General features: G+C 35.0%; 1 protein-coding gene across 1 annotated transcript; it reads right to left on the bottom strand.

The window, feature by feature from the left end:
• Nucleotides 1-12,711: 12,711 nt before the first annotated feature.
• LOC117326903 (nucleoporin Nup37-like) lies at nucleotides 12,712-17,404 on the bottom strand (the record flags this gene model as incomplete). Its single annotated transcript, XM_033883703.1, is given in 7 exon segments — nucleotides 12,712-13,332; nucleotides 14,240-14,375; nucleotides 14,800-14,981; nucleotides 15,404-15,586; nucleotides 15,946-16,018; nucleotides 16,626-16,756; nucleotides 17,180-17,404. Coding segments are annotated over 7 exon segments (978 nt in total). The 3' UTR covers nucleotides 12,712-13,200.
• Nucleotides 17,405-18,787: the final 1,383 nt, after the last annotated feature.

The following is an 18,787-nucleotide window of genomic DNA, read 5'->3' as shown; positions in this document are numbered from 1 at the left end:
GTGTTGGACAAAATTTCAACCCTTTCTTTAAAATATCAATTTCATCATTGTTTAAAATTTTGCTTGATAAATTTATTACTTTAGGTAAAACATTGGAATTTCCTAAATGTTTTACATCACTGTTTTTACCTTTAATACATTTCTTCCCCCGCCTTTGTTTTTGAGCTGGCGTTGTTCTAAAAAAGACTTCTTTGTTGCCCGGCCGATAAAAGTAGTGTTGTGATCTTTAAATGGCAGTCTGATGTTGCTTGGTGATGTCTTATTTTTTGTAGCATTGCCCTTATTTTCAGGTTGATATCTTCTTGTTCGATGTGGATAAGTAGACTTCACAGGTGTTGTGCCTAATGACGGTGACCATGTTTTTACTACTTCTGTGTACAGGGGTTTCGGTGTGTCGATGTTTGTAGGCGATGTGACCCGGTCCTCATGTGCATAGATTAGTTACTATTGTGAGTGATAATAATAGATTAGAGGAACGACTTTGTGATTTAGTTGTGTTTTTGAAAAAACAACATTACCCTACTGAGATAATTTTGAATGGAATAAAGAAAGCTAAGGAAAAGGGACCTTTTACTTCCCATGTGGCAAGCCAAAAGAACACAGACATTTTACCTTTTGTTTCTACATACAATCCAAACAATTTTAATATTTTTCCAATCATTAGAAGTTGTGAGGATTTTCTTAAGAATAGTGACAAGATGAAAAAGGTATTAGACAGAAATAAAATCACAAATTGTAAGCGACAACCAAGAAATTTGAAACGTTTATTATGCCGTTCAAAGTTTGATTCTGAACAGCAAATTCCATGTATATCTAAATGTGGTAGACCTAGATGTGGTACATGTGAAAGTATCATAGAATGTTCCAATTTTACGTTCAAAAATGGATTTAAATTTCAAATCAAAGCAAATATGAATTGTATATCTAAAAATGTTATCTATGCTATGATTTGCAAAAATTGTTCAGAATTTTACATTGGCCAGACGGGCAACGAAATTAGAAAACGTATGACAGTACATAGACAGCAAATAAGAACAGACAATCTAAGATTTTTAACAGTTAGTAAACATATGTACCAATGTTCTAAAAGTGAGTTTTATGTTTTACCTATATACCAAATGTCTAGCTCAGATGCTATAGAAAGAGAATCAAAAGAAAATATGTTTATTAATCTATTAAAACCAAGTCTTAATTCATGTAGTTCTGTGTGATTCCAAATCAATGTTACTGTAAAAACAGTTTTCCATTACATAATTTTTAATTGTGTATTTTTTTATTTTGACGTCATCAATTTTGTATTTATGTGTACTTTTGATCATTGTCTTTTATGACGTCATCAATCTATGTTGTTTTGACGTAACCATGACACACAGTGATGACGTCACAAATAAATCCTTTCACTACACCTGAAGAGCTTGCTCTCAAAGCATGTTGAAAGCGCTAGTGTGAATTTCTGGTTTGTGTTTTTTATTATTATTACTATGTATACCCATCACAAGGACATTATATATTTTTAATTATATATATATATATATATACAACTTGAATACAAAAAAAAGTAGCTTAGCTATAGCTAATAGTTGAATAATACATGAAAAAAAAGTTTTTATACATGTATATCTATAAACAGCGTGTTAAAATGAAACAACTCATGTTTGAAAGTGTAAAGAGAATACTTGTGGACTATTACAATATGGGAAAATATACATCAACCAGAAATGGTAAGTACACTTTATTAACTCATAATTGGGGGCTTTTTTTATAATCTTTTTGAACAATAGGCAGAAAAGAATTGTTTCATGCATTTTGTCATCACTTCTGTCACATTATTTTATACTCATTTTATCAATCATTGTGTACTCTGTTTTATATCATTTTGCTGTTTTTGCTTACCTTTTTGCTTTTGTCGTAAAGCGTGAGCATAATCGTCACGTGCAAGCTAACCAGCAGCAGCAGCATCAACGGCACCACCACCAGAACTACCAGAATAATGATTTTGAAATCTTGAACAAAAAACAAAGTAGTTATTTACCATGAGTGAAAGAGCCGTATTAGTACAGGTTTACAGCTATGTATATTTTGCTAGGTCAAAAAGCATGTGACTTAATGTCAGGTATATACTGGTAGATAATCAGTATGGATCTTGCTTTTGTGTTTACATGTAATTATATACTTGTATTTAATTTCCGTACAGGATCTACTTAGAGAACTTCGTGGTTAACATGTCTGCCATGTTCTGAGATTGTACAATTTGACATTAATAAGGTGGGATTGTTTTGGTTGTTTTTGTTTTGTTTTTTGTTTTGCAATTAATTCCATTATCTTTTGGTTTGTTTTAATATGAAAAAATGTATTAAATATATTAAATCAATTTTAAACAAGAAATATCTTTTAAAAAAGATAAACGGCAAAGTTTTAATGGTGGTGGCTAAAATGTAAAACTGCTGTTGAAATAAATTAACGAACTAATTAATGCGTTTCAGTACGAATAACAAAATTATATCAGTTTGAATCATTTTTGGTGATAAGACTGCATTTGAATCAGGAATATAATTTTATCAATGTGTCATTTGAAAAGATACATCCACTTATTCAGCTTGCATTCAATCTAAATACATTGTTTCGTTTTTAACTGCATATCTGCATTTTGTATTTACCGCTACATTTACCAATCACATACTTCATCTTGACCAGTACCGCCACCTGTCGCGTCATATCCGTGGCCAAAAGATTATTATACGGCTATGCCGAAAAAGGATGAATATATATGCCATTGATAGCCTCCACACACGTGTTCCTATGTTGTTGTTTTTTTATAAATTGCTGCTCTAGAAACGTGTTAACCATGCATACGTTCTTGCTATATGTGACCCAACGGAATTACATTATAGAGCTTCAGGATAACAGATACGTATTGTAGCATAAAATTGTGTATCATATTTCTAAAATACCGTTGAAATGATATCTATCTGGCACTATGCCAAAATGCCCAAAGTCTTGAAATACAAGAAATCTGTAACTGGCTCTTGGTGTGTTTCGAATGTGTTACATTTACATACACAAATTTACTGGTTCCCTCAAGGCATAAGAGTGTTGTTTTGAAATATAAAATTTTATGTTAAAGGAAGCCTTACATTTAATCGATGAATATTTAATAACTTGATCATTCAAAGTTGGAATAAATTTAAAATCACAAAGTTACATTGAACTGAAACATATAAACTGAACTTACCTGTAGGTGTTTCATTATTCTCTTGTGTAGATCGTTTTGGACATGAGCTTTGATCCGTCACTCTTCCCTCCCCGACAGAACTTCCACAAGCTAAAGTCATATTAGTGTCTCGATGTACGTCTGCATTATAGAAATATATTTTATTATTGCAGTGATGTAGTGTACTTAAATAGTTCATCCATTCAAATATATATAATTAATTTTCCATTGTTTGTATGCAGAATGCAGCCTTTCTGATTGGTAGAGTTTTCCGTTTCATACCTCTATATTTATATTCTGGTTGTTAATTCTTTATATGAACATACCAAATGAAAACAGCAAATATTTGACCATGAAAGCACTATGAATACAGTTTGAAAACACCGTTTCCACCTGTTGATTCTCTGCATTATATTACAACAATTAAATATAAAAAACACCTGAAAAATAGTCCCCGTTACGTTTCCGTAAGTAGTGTTTTCTTTGCCATTCGTAAGCAATAATTCTAATTCAACCGGAATTATTGAATTTGATGTTATTTGGTGTCTTTTGTTTTAATAATAATAAGATAAGATAAAATAAAATAAAATAAACAACAACAGAATCGAACGGAATTTGCAGAGCGGAAGGACACGGTAAACGATGGTGCATTGGCGGGATCACCGGCTGTTCCATTAATTTAGCATCTTTTCTTATAAAGTTATCAAAAGTTAAAAAATTATAAGTGTGCTTTATGTTGTTGTTTTAATCGCGCTACTGTAAATATTTGAATTGAATGTACAGTGTATTGTTTTCCCCATTTTCATGGCGGTTATGACTAGCAGTAGCTATCTTTATATCCCGTGGTGCGCGTTAGCACCAAGGCATATATAAATAGTTAATACTATTCATAGCCGCCATAAAAATGAAAAAAAAAAAATCCCTATATAAACAAAGTGACGTTATAATACGTCCATTGACGTTGCGTATTGATTTGCCAAAATAATCCATTATTTAATTAGCAGAAATATACATAAAACGTGTCTTAAATTTGAAATATATAGTCTCAGAATTTAATCATGAGCATTGATGTCAATATTTGTTTGGTTCAGTAGGGGTACGCAAAGCAATTGTTTGCAAACTTTTGTTCGAATCCGCTATATAGATTTATTCAGATTCCAAACATTTTTATACTCTCATGAAACTGGAATATATTGACATCAATGCTTATACAAAACAACAACACACAACAACAACAACAACAACAACAACAACAAACAAAAAACCCCAAACAAACAAAGAAACAAAAACAAAAACAAAAACATAAAAAAAAACATAATAATAATAATAATCCTCGAATTCCAAGCGATACAGTCTCGCTAAGAGATCTTACATGCAAGCAACGCCTGGAATTTCGAGAAAAACAACGCATCCATGCAATACAACTGGACAGTATTGACGAAATTATCATAGAACAATAAAAAATGCATTCCAGTAATTTTCTTGACAAATAAAAAAACTTACCTTCTATATAAAGAATAAAGTATCCCGACTCCCTATCAAAAGTGTTGTTTGCTTGTATTTCGAAATACTGAGTCTTGCATAAAGTCATCTCATTCGAGTTACTCGATAAATTTCTTAATATCTTGGTTCCGTCTGTTATGATCAGCGATTGTCCAAAGCTACTTTCTTCTTCCGTGAAATTTAAAATAAGGGTCTGTATTTTGATGCATGTAGTGCATTTTGTTGCTACAGAACATTTAAATGATGACTCTGCCGGCAATGCGCCAGGAGTGCTTCCCGAAACGTACCCAGGATTCATCAGTAGGGCAGTGCTTGTATCAACACTTCCATTCATGTTCACGTATTCCAATTTGTTTTCTGGAAAATAAAAAACAGCCTTATAATTAATTTTCCATTGTTTGTATACAGAATGCAGATTTCTAATCGGTCGAATTTTTTCTTTACATACCTCTATAAAAAAATAATGATAAAAAAAAATTAAAATAAGGGTCTGTATTTTGATGTATGTAGTGCATTTTATTGCTACAGAACACTTGAATGAGGAATCTGCTCTGCCTTAGTTTCGTCACAGGCGTCTGCTTCTGGTTAATATTGATAAAAAAAATATTAGCCCTACTCCTACTATTGTTGATATAGAAGGAGTCGGGCTAATATTGTTTGTTCTATAAATACTAGCCAGATGCAGACGTCTGTGGTTTCATAGGGGTAAACACGCGGATTGTTGCAGTTTGCAAACAGCTCTTTTTCATACCCCTATGAAACTAAAAATATATTGACATCTGAAATGGATCATTACCACCCCAAGAAACTTGTTAACAAGACAATAAAATCACTGTTGGTGTTTATTTCATTCCAACATGACTAATACCGATGAAACATGTCCTAAAAGGATTGGAAAATAAGGATTAAGTTTCCAGCCATTGAAAATATGTAAATTGATAGACAGGTATACTGAAAATAGAAACAAAAATTACATAAAAGTTGTGTTTTTTGTTTGTTTTTGTTTTGTTTTACATAAGCGGCGAGTACCTATGGTAACCCCAGAGTCGATAAAAGAAGGGGATACGTGACAAAAGATAAATTTACCTGGGGACATAGGAAAAAGTACAATTAGAATAAAAAGATGGATTCTGGAGGAGCAAGTGTCGTCTGCAAACTTGGTCCAATACAGACAATATCAGTCATAACGGCAATGATACAAACGGACAGACGGTACATTTGTACAACCTGTTACATGTGCAATGCTATAAGATTAAAAGCAGTATTTCTTTTAAAGCCACGCTGAAGTAAATACATACCCGATATACAGAAGAAATCGACCAGTGTATAGTTAGTCTGTGACCTATATGGCGGTTGTTTACACGATGTGCTATTGGGTAACAAAACCTGCAATGAACAATACTTTGGAGATCACATTGTTTGTTATATTCATATTTGTTGTTGGGAAGGCAAGGTTCTGGGATTGCCATGTTCTTAGGACAGTCTGACGTCGAGCTTGAAGGTATCTTGTACGTATACACGGAATCCAGGACAATCAGCTCATCCTGGCCAGGACAGGAAATGTTAACGTTAACATATGTGTCGTTCCAATGGCAGGCGGTGGCTTTGTGGCGAGATATGGCTATCGCACCTGATGACCAATAAAAACAAAAATCATCGATCAAAGAGGATACTGTTTAAAAGGAATGTTCTCTATTATACTGATGTTGCAAAACGACCATATATGTTTCAAACAAGGATTATTTTAAGAAAATTGATAATTGCCTCGACTTAGGAACCATTTGTTGAAGTGGCGTTGGGGGTTAAAGTAATAAAGTAATCATATTTGCCTTGGCCTCCTATTACATTTCTAGTTCATAACACCATCAGTTTTCTGCATCTGATTAGATTTTGGTAACCATTGGTCCAAGCAAGAGGCCAAATGTCGCACTTTGGGGAAATTACATGAAAACAAATAGATTAAAAATTATAATATTATTGGTACAATAGGATGTCTTTATCATCTTATGAAACGAAACCATAACATACCATCATATTCTATATACAAACATATATTTATTTTATGTCTAGAAATGTTTCAAAGGAATGTAAAGACATAACCTCTTAACAACATTCGTGAGAGTGAAATAATGTAACAGTGTCATTATTTAATGACATTGGTATCTTGATAGATATTATTTTAAAGGTGCTTATTTTTTTAAAAACTTATACTTCAATAGAGCAGAGTATGTTTGCTCTAATGTGTTTTTTTTTTTATATTTTTAACTATGATATCTGTCAGAAACTGTATAATGCATTTGGAAAATAGATAGACATAAGCGTTAGGCTCAGATGATTTAATTTGTGTAATGATAACGCCTGTGTTATTCAGTGTAATTGAATAGCAGTATTTATATAGTGAAGCGTAAAGTATGTAGCTGGTAGCAGGTGCGTTAACCTGTTGCGTTAGTGTGTACGGATGATTCCATTGGAATGTATTAGCTACATGTACTGTTGATTGTTTTTGTAAATTATGTTATTTGTTGTTTTAGGGTTTTTCTACAACCGCCATTAATAAATGGTTAAGCGGACCTTGCGTTGGAGTTGTTACTACAAATAACCCTAGAAAATAGACGGTTACAATAAAGTATTTTTCTACAACCGCCATTAATAAATGGTTAAGCGGAACTTGCGTTGGAGTTGTTACTACAAATAACCCTAGAAAATAGACGGTTACAATAAAGTAAAGCCAAAATAAATTGAACTGTACCATATAGCTGTTTCGTCCTTCTAGGACTCGTCAGTGAAGCTAAGGGCCTGAAATGATTATAGAGGCGACCAAAAAACTCGAAATACGTCAGACGAAATGTCAAAATCCTGATGGAGAGATGAAGGAGACCCATAATTGTGACTTGAGCCTGACATATATTTACCCTCTTTAACACATAATTACATACTGCCAATACCATATTGATAGTGTTGGTATGTATTTAGGTACCAGCGAACAGGGAACTTAGGGTTAGATGCAGTTTAAGCCAATTGATGAATATAAAACTGCACCATACAACTGTTTTGTCAATCTAAGATGGTATTCCACCGCTGACGGCAAACCTGGGGGACCAAAAATTCCTAGAACTGAAGTGAACACGAGTTAAACAGTACTTATGTACTGTTTAACCCTGGCAGAAGTGTGTATACAATTACTGCTTCGCCGTAAGTGTATACACATCTAGGATATTTCCAGCTGGGGGAATAAAATGTTTGTACCGCAAAAAAAAAAAGAAAAAAAGTACTGTTTAACTGCCATTTTAGAGACTCTGGTACCGGTATGTCTCAGCAATGGGGCAGAACCAAATCGTTCATCACAGGGGCGATTTGGTTTGGTTTGTTTTTGTTTAACGTCCTATTAACAGCCAGGGTCATTTAAGGACATGCCAGGTTTTGGAGGTGGAGGAAAGTCAGAGTACCCGGAGAAAAACCACCGGCCTACGGTCAGTACCTGGCAACTGCCCCACGTAGGTTTCGAACTCGCAACCCAGTGGAAGAGGGCTAGTGATAAAGTGTCGGTACACCTTAACCACTCGGCCACCGCGACCCCCTCACAGGGGCGAACGCCCAAACAAAGGCCAAAATGGCAAAAGAGACATTAGGAAGAAGAAGGTCGATTAGAAAGACGAAAAACAAAAGAGATAAGATCTCAAATAGTCGCTTATTATGAAGACAAAATGGGGACAAAAGTATGATTCTTTCAATCTATCCGCAAGGACTTCAACATACAGCAATCACTTAAAGGGTCGAACAAAAAAAGATGCAGGTTCATTGCACCTTTACATATGAATTTATTCACAGATAATGAGATACACTGATTTATTTACGGGTGAAAGATACTCAGTATACTTACAAAAAAATGTAGTACTCGTGGAATACATTTTCACAGATGAAAGACACATAATATACTAAGTACTCGTGAAATACATTTTACGGGTGAAAAATACGTAATATATTATAAGTACTCGTGAAATACATTTTACGGGTGAAAATACGTAATATACTATAAGTACTCGTGAAATACATTTTCAAGAGTGAAAGACACATACTATACTAAGTACTCGTGAAATATATTTTACGGGTGAAAAATACGTAATATACTATAAGTACTCGTGAAATACATTTTCAAGAGTGAAAGATGCTCAAAATATTAAGTACTCGTGAAATATATTTTCAAGTGTGAAATATACACAATATACTAAGTACAATGTATTCGAGAAATACATGTTCACGGGTGAAAGATACTCAGTATACTAATTATTCGTGAAATACATTTCCACGGATGGAATATACTAAAAATACAAATTACTTGTGAAATACATAATAACCCAAACTTCTTTGTTGTTACAAAGATACATAGTCCATAGACAAAACAAATAATATATTGCCATATTGCACATAAAAATGTCATAAATAACAAAAACAAAATCTTTAAATATTTTTTGATAATAAACTTTTGTCTCTCATTGTCGCTGAAACATGAAAACACCAAAAAATATTATTTTTCAAAGGATAAACTATCAACTTTTTTTTATAAAAACTTTTTCATTTGACTTAAAATAAGAGCAAAGTAAAGTTGGACACTTATTCGGTATTCAGAATAACGAGAAACTGTCCAACTTAACTTTGCTTATAATAAAGATGATATGTAAAGACTCACCCCCAGCACTAATAACACACAGCACCATATAAATGTAAACACCAGTGTCAGCCATAGGTAGATCCCTGTTTACATGTTAGGTTCGTCAAAAATTTAATTCAGAATGAAGATCCAATCTATATAATTCTGCAATATTCTAAAACGCACTACAACACAGGAATGCACAGCTAAATGGTTACCCAACCTAATTTGCTGCGGTCTTTTTCATAATTAGGTCTCGAGCCAGTGAATACCATTTAATCCCCGGAGTGTCAATATCTATTGTTTAAAGCCAGTTGACTGGGAGCTAAAATGTTCATGTAATCGGTAAACCTATATTGTGCTATTAGTCTGTATATGTATTCTCACCAACAATCACAAGGAATAAATATGATTGAAAACAAGAATATGCTGTTGGATCACAGGTGCATGTCTAGTCTTTTATAAAAAGCCAGAAATACCTATTTATATTGACATATATATAGGCATTTCTGGCTATTTTTTTTTATTTTAGACTAGACATGCCCCTGTGTTTGGATATATGTATATAAAGAGAGAGGTTTCACAACGAGTGCTTGTTGTATATGGTATTTCTTTCAATTCTCATTTTGAATTAGTTACTTTTTTCAAAATATTCAAAGGCCTCCATTAAATCTACATTTGTATTCCTATCTTGTACTTGTTTTCTCAATTTGAGGTTTTGAACTAAGGTCTTGTTTCCACGTTGGTATTCTCGTTTGCTTCTATATATTTTGCGACTTCAACAAAACAATCATTTGGGACTTGTATCATTGTCAATAACTGTACATGTGGCTATATTTGTTCGCGTTCCGTCACTGTTTGTACAATGCCAAACAAGGCTTACAGTATATCATTTAAGGTTTTTGTTTAACGTCCTATTAACAACCAGGGTCATTTAAGGACGTGCCAGGTTTGGAGGAGGAGGAAAGCCGGAGTACCCGGAGAAAAACCACCGGCCTACGGTCAGTACCTGGCAACTGCCCCACGTAGGTTTCGAACTCGCAACCCAGAGGTGGAGGGTTAGTGTTAAAGTGTCGGGACACCTTAACCACTCGGCCACCGCGACCCCTAAACCTCATTTAAGGTACATTTAAATTCGGGTGTTTGCTGTGGCACTCGTACTTAAATTTTCTATTTTCAGTAATCGCTGTCAAAGTGACAACCTCGGTGATTAATGAGGACACAAGTCCATTAACTTATACTCAGAAAGTGAAAGTCTATACATGTTTTTGACTTCATTGTCAAGGAATAAAACTAGTTTGCTGGCAATAGAGTAGAATATGTTAGATTGATATAGATGCAAGTAGTTTTCCAAAAGTGTTATTAATTATTGGCAAATGCCATATAGTATTTCTCTTATCACTACATTAACTATCTAGAACAATTAGGAGGGGCCATGATTGCTCAGGCAGTTAGAGTACCCCCCGCTTAACCTCAGGTAAGAGCGACTTGTTTCTCCTGATGCTTTTGTAGTTGTTTCCTTGGGCAAGACACCTGCATATCATTCCTCTGGACGGCATACGACGCGACTCCTGTAAGTTGTTCAGAGGTAGTCACCATCTACTACAAGGAAACCCCACCTCAAAATGACCCTGGCTATTCAAGGGGTGATAAACCCAACTAACCAACCATCAATCAAACCTAGAACAATTCGAGTCCATGTGTCTTTCGGGTTGGATTATGCTTTTGCGGCCATTATTTTTTCTTTTCTTTTTTCAATGTTGCAAAAGGAAAGCATAGCTACCAACCTCTACAAAAAATAAAAAATAAAAAAAATAGACTAAACACTACCTGTATACAAGTTGAGGCGATTTTTTTCTTACTTTCTGCATTGGTTGCTAAACCTTTAAATTCTTCCGTATACTTCCTTTGTCAAGTGAAATATTTCAGCTTACCAGTTGGGAGTAACAGCAAGTTAATGTATCCTCATTAACAGTGTCTAAACTCAATACTGCATGTTTTAAAGGGACATCACGGTAAAAACGTTGTAATTTTCAATGAATGTACGTGTTTTGTTCCTTTCCAGTTATGTTTCTGTGCTGTCCCAATGTTCACAGTCGATCCTCATGTCCAGCTTCACCACTTGATTTAGTTTGGAATCCCCCTCTAAATTTAGCGCGGAAATTATTTTTAAATCATCACGTAACTGTTTTGAAATCGAGGCAACACAAACACACGATAGTTTACAAGGCGAATTGGATTAGTTGGACGACGATATTATACAGTGGTTTAAATGTTAAATAACACGTTCTGTATATATTCCGGCACATATATTTATGTGTAAATAAGTGTAAACACCGTACATATAGTTTAGTGACAGTAGCGATGTACTGGTACAGGCTGTATAAATATTACCGAGTTTGTGTAAATATTACCGAGATTGTCATGACCTACTATCCAGCAATCAAGCAGAATACGAGCAGCGTCCGTATTACTGCTGTTTTCATGTTTGAACTGTATTGTACTTAATTCTAGGATTGTGTTTGACCCATATATGTCTCTGGATATACCCAATAATATGAAAAAATACAAAATAAAAATTGGTTTACCGTGATGTCCTTTTCGCATCAAGGCTCACTTTGAAGTTTTTGACAAGCCCTGAAAGTCTGTCAGTAGCCTACACCACCATATATACTTTATAGCATAGAATTACCAACAGAGGTACAAAATTGACGTTGCAGCAATTTAGTTTTTAAATCTTTTGTAATTTTGATTATTTCACCATATTTCAATCCTATTTTATAGCTATTTCAGCAATAAAACAGTTTAAACTCGCTCATTGTTCTTAATCATTGCATTTTACATTCTACAACAATCCTGTTCAGCATATACAATCATTAGAGGCATAGCTATGTTAAAATGACCATTAAAATTTGAAATTATATTTTATTTTATTTCAAATTCTAACCATGTTTGGATTAAATTATTTGACATGAATACTGTTGGCTGTTGTTTTATTTTACATTTTATTTTAATTTGCTCCTTACTCCATACATATACAAATTGTATTTGTGTACAGAAATTAATTTTAAGATATCCCTTTCATAATGATTAATTTTCTTTTTTAATCAGGGCATTTCAAACTTCATTACAAATGGATTTGATTGAATTCACAATTATTTAAGTTTGTCTTAACATAAATTTTTAACAAAGACACTGAAAAAAGTGACATGTGGATTACCAGATCCAAATTTGCCATATGCCAGCAAATGTGATTTGATTGAATCCTTTAATGAATATGCATTATCTCGTAAATTTCTAAAATGACTTCATCAATAAATATCTTCAAAATATATTCACAAACACTCCACAGAATCAATTTTTATTGTATGAATTAAATGTATCTTTAACATATACATTTCACAGTTGATGAAATTTGATGAAATCTGCCTCACTGTTATATTGTCAACAAAACCGCTTGTCCATTCACTTTGGCATGAGTCCAACATATTCAATTAATTTTGTGAACAATCTGCATATTTTCCAACCTTCTACTTTCACAAAACCTACGGCAGTTTTAAATAATCTGTATCTGCTCATCATTACATCCATGTTGAAACTGTATGACCTCCTTAAGTGTATCCCAGCTGCCGAACTGTATCCTCAAACACAAATTCTTCAAGCAAATTCAGCCATAGCAGGCACTTGTTTATGTCTGACAGTACCCTCAAACACCATTATTTCAACCAAAGTCAGCCATGGAAGACACATTTTATGTCTAATTGTGCCTCGCCAGGATCCTGGTTACTGATCAAATTAAAATTTTTGCCGCTCCATCATTAAGTTGTATGGTTGATCGTCAGCCCAGCTGAGCCCTAGTGGGCTCTATATGGTAAAGGTTTACTTTCTGGTCTCCTCCCACGGCCAGGAGAGGGAGGGCGTAGTGCCAACTCATCCCATAGGCCACTTGTTGGCTCGTACTCAAGGGAACCTAAAAAAGTATCAATATCACATTAGTGGATGTGTGTGTGTTGAATTTGTCCCAAGAATACTAGAAAACGACTTCAAAATTAAGAATCATATTGAAGGTAATGTTTAAAAGGATTACTGTATTCAAGTTTATACATCAATACTGTATATATACAAGGTTGGCAGGTAGAGACAATTTTCTGAAAACACAGGTCTTCAGTAACTAGTGTGAACGATGTGAAGAGTGGAGCCAAAGTGTTTTGTACTTGTTGGATTAATTAATCATCTTTAACCCTACAGTTGGATACTTTGAGGTATGCAGGGAGATTGAGCTGTAGAACAGAATAAGGTAAGGGTTATCAATCAAAATAGCATCAGGACAGGTTTCCTCAATTTAACCAACACTGAATGAATTTAAGAAACCTAACCTGATGGTGTTTTTACTGCTAACCTCTAACAGTATCTATAGTGATACTGTACTGTGGAAAAACTGCTATATTTCACCATTAATAGTAACAATCATATTTTATTGGATGGTCAGATAGCACAGTGGTAACACACTTGCCATTCACCAAAGCAACAGGGGTTCGATTCCGCGATCAGACATGAAAAGGTATGAGGTCACCTGCCCGACCACGTGGGTTTTCTTTGGGTACCCAGGTATAACAGAAGGAAAAAATGTAGCAGCCAGCCCAGGGTTCGAACCCAGGACCCTCCGAACTCTAGACGGACACTCTACCACTGAGCTACCTGGTTGCTGATGATCGACCAAATCCAGTTCCACTAGACTGGTTTCCTCCCACATTAAGACCCCTCGTGTGCTTCCATCCGGGCCAACAACCGTGATTAATATAAGTTATAAGAAGTTGTTTCTCAATCGTTCTAAAAGATATAAAGTTTAATGTTTTATATTTTTCACCAATCTGTACCTGATGGTGCCTTGTGCTGAACACTTTGATTTGACGTCCCGGTCGACCTGTAGTGGCCAGTAGTATGGGTGTAGACTTTGCCCAGCGAATGTCTCGTGCTCCTTCAGAGTGGGCCTGTCGCCTCTCCTGTGGCTGGCTGTTACGAAATATGTAAGCAAAACCATTAAGATAAATTAGAAAAGAACCTGCATGAAATCACAAGAATCATTGTAGGAGTTTAAGTAAATAGCTCCCTGTTGAAAACCAAGTCAATTAAATTAATTTGTTCTCAATCAGTCGAAAGGGCTCAAAATACATAAAAACAGGGGCACATATAGATATACCACGTCCATCCACCTTTTTGAGTAATAAATGTGTCTGGGAGTTCAAGAGATGTCATGTACACAATCTTTTTTTGTGTGTGATGTTATTGTGTGAATATGACTGAATTAAATCTGTCCTGGGATTCTAAAGATGTCTTTACAAGGACAAATACACACACATACTATTATACACAAAGATATTACTAAATACTACCTTTACTAATTACGGGGTATAACGAACTTCTAATTAAGGAGTACCTAGATCGCGATAAGTGGAATATCAGCCATTCTGTTCCAGCCACCGCACCAATGACATCATCATCCAGTCTGCTCCAGTCAGCGCCCATCAAAGGGGACTGACAACAATCCAGGGACATGATTTGTAGCTGTAGGTCCATACTGAATATCTTTATGATTCCGTCTTTTTGTGCCACCATCACCTACGGAGAAAGAATGTGAAATATCAAATTTTTTATGATATATAGAAACCATCTTTTTACTTCTAGAAGGCAATAAGAACTAATTAATTTAATTGAATAAAAGTAAAAAGCTCACTTGTACATGCAGAAACCTCAAAGAATTCACCACATTTAATTATTAACAGATTTTTTTTATTTTTAATTAAAAAAAATATGTATGCACAAAAAAAATATATGAATAACTACATATGCTGTTTATAGCTACCAACTTGATGAACCAAGTTAAGACAATATTGAAATTTCTTTTTATTCTATTTTTGTTTGTTTATTTTCAGAAAACTAAAAGTGTTCCCAGCACAGGATAATTCAAGAAGACAATTGACTTATTCTTACATATGACACAATTCAAAACATCAGACACCTATTTTAAGAACAGGTCGTACCTTGCCCGGTTCCCTTTCATGAATACACACAGACATTCCTGGAGCACCAAGTTGAAAACTGGCATTGAGTTCATCTGCTACCCAAAGCTTACAGGTCATGTCATCACCTGTGGACGCAAGAGTCTCGCCACTCTGGGGGTTGTATGCCAGCGAGTTGATGAAATCTGTGTGGCCTTCTAATAACTGAAAATTGAAGGACATATCAAAGGAATGTTATTAAGGTTCCTAGCTGGACGACAACAAATCAGAATACACTATGCAAGACATACAAACTCAAATTGTAATCCAATATGATCAAAGGGACACAACTCTGCATAAAGGGGGGAAAACAGTTTGTACAATATTTAGTTAAAAATTATAATGAGGAAACTTAAAGAAAGTTTCATTCACATACTGACCAAGACAGTTGTCAATTCTTAAACAATAGCTCCATTCATATTCTTTAAGAAGAGTAGATTAATGTTACAGATGTTTCAATTAGAAACCATATGCATGGTCACATTGGATTTGATTTGCCTAAAAATATAACAGTATTCCGATACCTCCACAGCATCTTTCTCTCGCAGATCTGATTCAAAAAGCTGTATTCTGTTGTTGGATCCAGCAACAGCAAATCTGGAATCAAAAAACAGATTAAGAAAAATAACAAGACTGTTCTATGAATTACAACAGGATGTAAAATTATATGCCAAGAATGTATAGATGATAAATTCATAAGGTTAACATATACCCCAAAGTTCCAGTGACAAGTAATGTAGGAGATAAAGTCATGAAAAAGTTTTTCTTTAATGTAGGTCAGCTTTACCTACTTTTGAATAAAAGTTTTAAAACATGACACATTTGCCTTCGCAGAAAAACCCATATTTTAAGTATGAAGTTCCAATGGACACATTCAATGCAAAACTGAAGTCTCCAAGCAAGGACAGAGTATGGACAGATACAATGAATGCAAATATATATATTCCCTTCCTCATGGAAGGGACTAAAAACTGTTATAACAAAACAGGATAATTTTTTCCCCAATTTCAGTTGTTAATGTATTATATGTGTGTAATATATATACTAATATTGCATGGCTAAACAGCCTTGCACTTGGAAAGTGACCAGAAAAATAATTGCAAAACTTCCATTAATACTGATTTTTGACTTCCAGTAGTATGTCAATATAAGACACAAATTCTATTCATGTTGGTACAGGTCTATCTATATCTAGGCATATTACCTTAAACAATCCGCCACTTCTCGAGATTGATATGAAGTTTCAGGGCTCCATGATATAGATGTCACTCTGCATCCATTTTGGAAATCTCGCACTTGTTTAAACACGAAATGATTTCCATCCTCAGGCTCATCCTGAAACACGAAAAAAAATTGTAAAGCGATAAGAACAATGATAAATACAACATTTGTTCCACATGCTAATTGACAGCGTTTACCAACACTTTACTTGTTGAATGGAAAAAACTGCCTGATACACGTTATCATATTGCCATGACTTTTGCAAATCTTAATTTCTTTTAATAATATAATTTGTTTAAAATAAACAAAAACAATCTATCAAATATTTCAAGTCTCATGCAGAATCTACAAAGCAAAATGTGAAATATCCCGTTTCCAGTAAAAATGTCATCAAACATTGAATTCCTTGAGCAGATAAACTTCACATGTCATATAAATATACGGCAGAACATGTACATGTACACAAAAGATTGGAACTCATCAAGTTCAACCGGGGGGGGGGGGGGGGGGGAGGGGTTGTGTGTATGAACTTATTACCCTATAATCAACGCTGTAAATTGTAACCCTTGAACTTGTACCAACAGCTAATAGATTCGTGCACCATTCAAATGGCACGAATTCTACAACACTGACAATATCATGACATGGGATTGTCAAACTTGCAGAGCTCTCTGACATTTTCACCGCGCCGGTTGGTTTAAACAAGTGTAATTTATCTTACCTCCCTGTCAGAAGAGTTCTGATGATGAAAACAAAGCAGCAGTGGCCTCCCTTCCCGAGAAGGACTTCTCCACATCACGAAATATCATATATATATTTACAGTACGATTTTATCCAAAGGTTTTTTTTTTTAATATTGCAAGAGATTATGGTGTTTTTTTTCTCAAAAATTTATTGACAATTCTTTTGCCGAAACAGTACAGGACCGGATATAAAGTTCGGGGACCGGAAAGCACACTAGTTTTTACCGTCTTTTGAGCGTTTGATGTTAAAGACGTTTTATTCAAAGCATTTTCAAGAATTTGAGTTCATGGATACAGCATGGAGCCTGCAGTCAGACTTCTTATATCTGACGGCATTTTAAGCTCCCGGGCTATTTGTCAACTGCTGAAGTTTCGTAGGAGACCGACGTATGTTCAGGTAGTGTAAAAAGAAGTGGGTCGTTTTGTGTTGACTGGTTTCATAAGGTGTCAAACTTTCCACATTGTACCCCATCGCAATCGTCCTGAGGTCGCGATATCCAATGTAGATACAAGTACTGTACATGTATACACTGTAGTGTAGGTTAGACAACGTGTCCTCAGGTCAGGAAGCCGAGATCAAGGAATTTACTGTGCTGTTTTGGTTGTACCCTTGTGTTATAGGCATATACATGTACTTGTATGCATACGTATTCCAGTAGTATGTTGTTTCGTGAGGTAGCCACTAACTACTACATTTTTACAAGGAGAACCCGTCTCCAAATTATCCTAAATAACCAAATCCAATCGTCAACCATTAGTATGTAAAGAAAATTGCCAGTATAAGCAAGTTGGGAACTCCCTTGGTGAGGAGATCTTAAGGAAATATACCTACATGTATATTGATTTTGAAGCTTCAAAACTTTTAATTTGAGACAGGTATACTATAACAGGAAAGAGAGTAGTGTGTCTCCACCAGGGATCGAACCAGCGACCCTCAGCTTACTGGTCCGCCGCTCTATACTGACTGAGCTAAAGGGAAATTCCCCCTAGCGCGAAGCTACAATAATGTACATGTACATTTGTAGAAGGCGACCATATCACTATGTACAATTAAAACCTGCTACACTACTCCCCCCTTTCAAATGTTTTTGCCCCCGAACACACAACCCTGGTTCTATCTCCGACGAAGCCTCTCATTCTCCTATAGCTTTCACTTGGAGTGGTCAATGGTACCAAATGTAACAGGAAAGTGAGTAGTGTGCCTCCACCTGGGATCAAACCGGCAACCCTCTGCTTACTAGTCCGCCGCTCTACCGACTGAGCTAAAGGGAAATTCCCTCTAGCGCGAAGCTAGAAGAGGACCATATCACTATGTACAATTAAAACCTACCACAATACAATGTATATATAGTGTGGAACTCCCTCTAAAAGTCCAGACAGGACAGCTTCATTTTGCACTGAT

The sequence above is a fragment of the Pecten maximus genome, chromosome 5 (assembly GCF_902652985.1).
Source record: "Pecten maximus chromosome 5, xPecMax1.1, whole genome shotgun sequence".
In the NCBI taxonomy this organism is placed as follows: Eukaryota; Metazoa; Mollusca; class Bivalvia; order Pectinida; family Pectinidae; genus Pecten; species Pecten maximus.
This window is presented reverse-complemented; position numbering and strand designations above follow the sequence as displayed.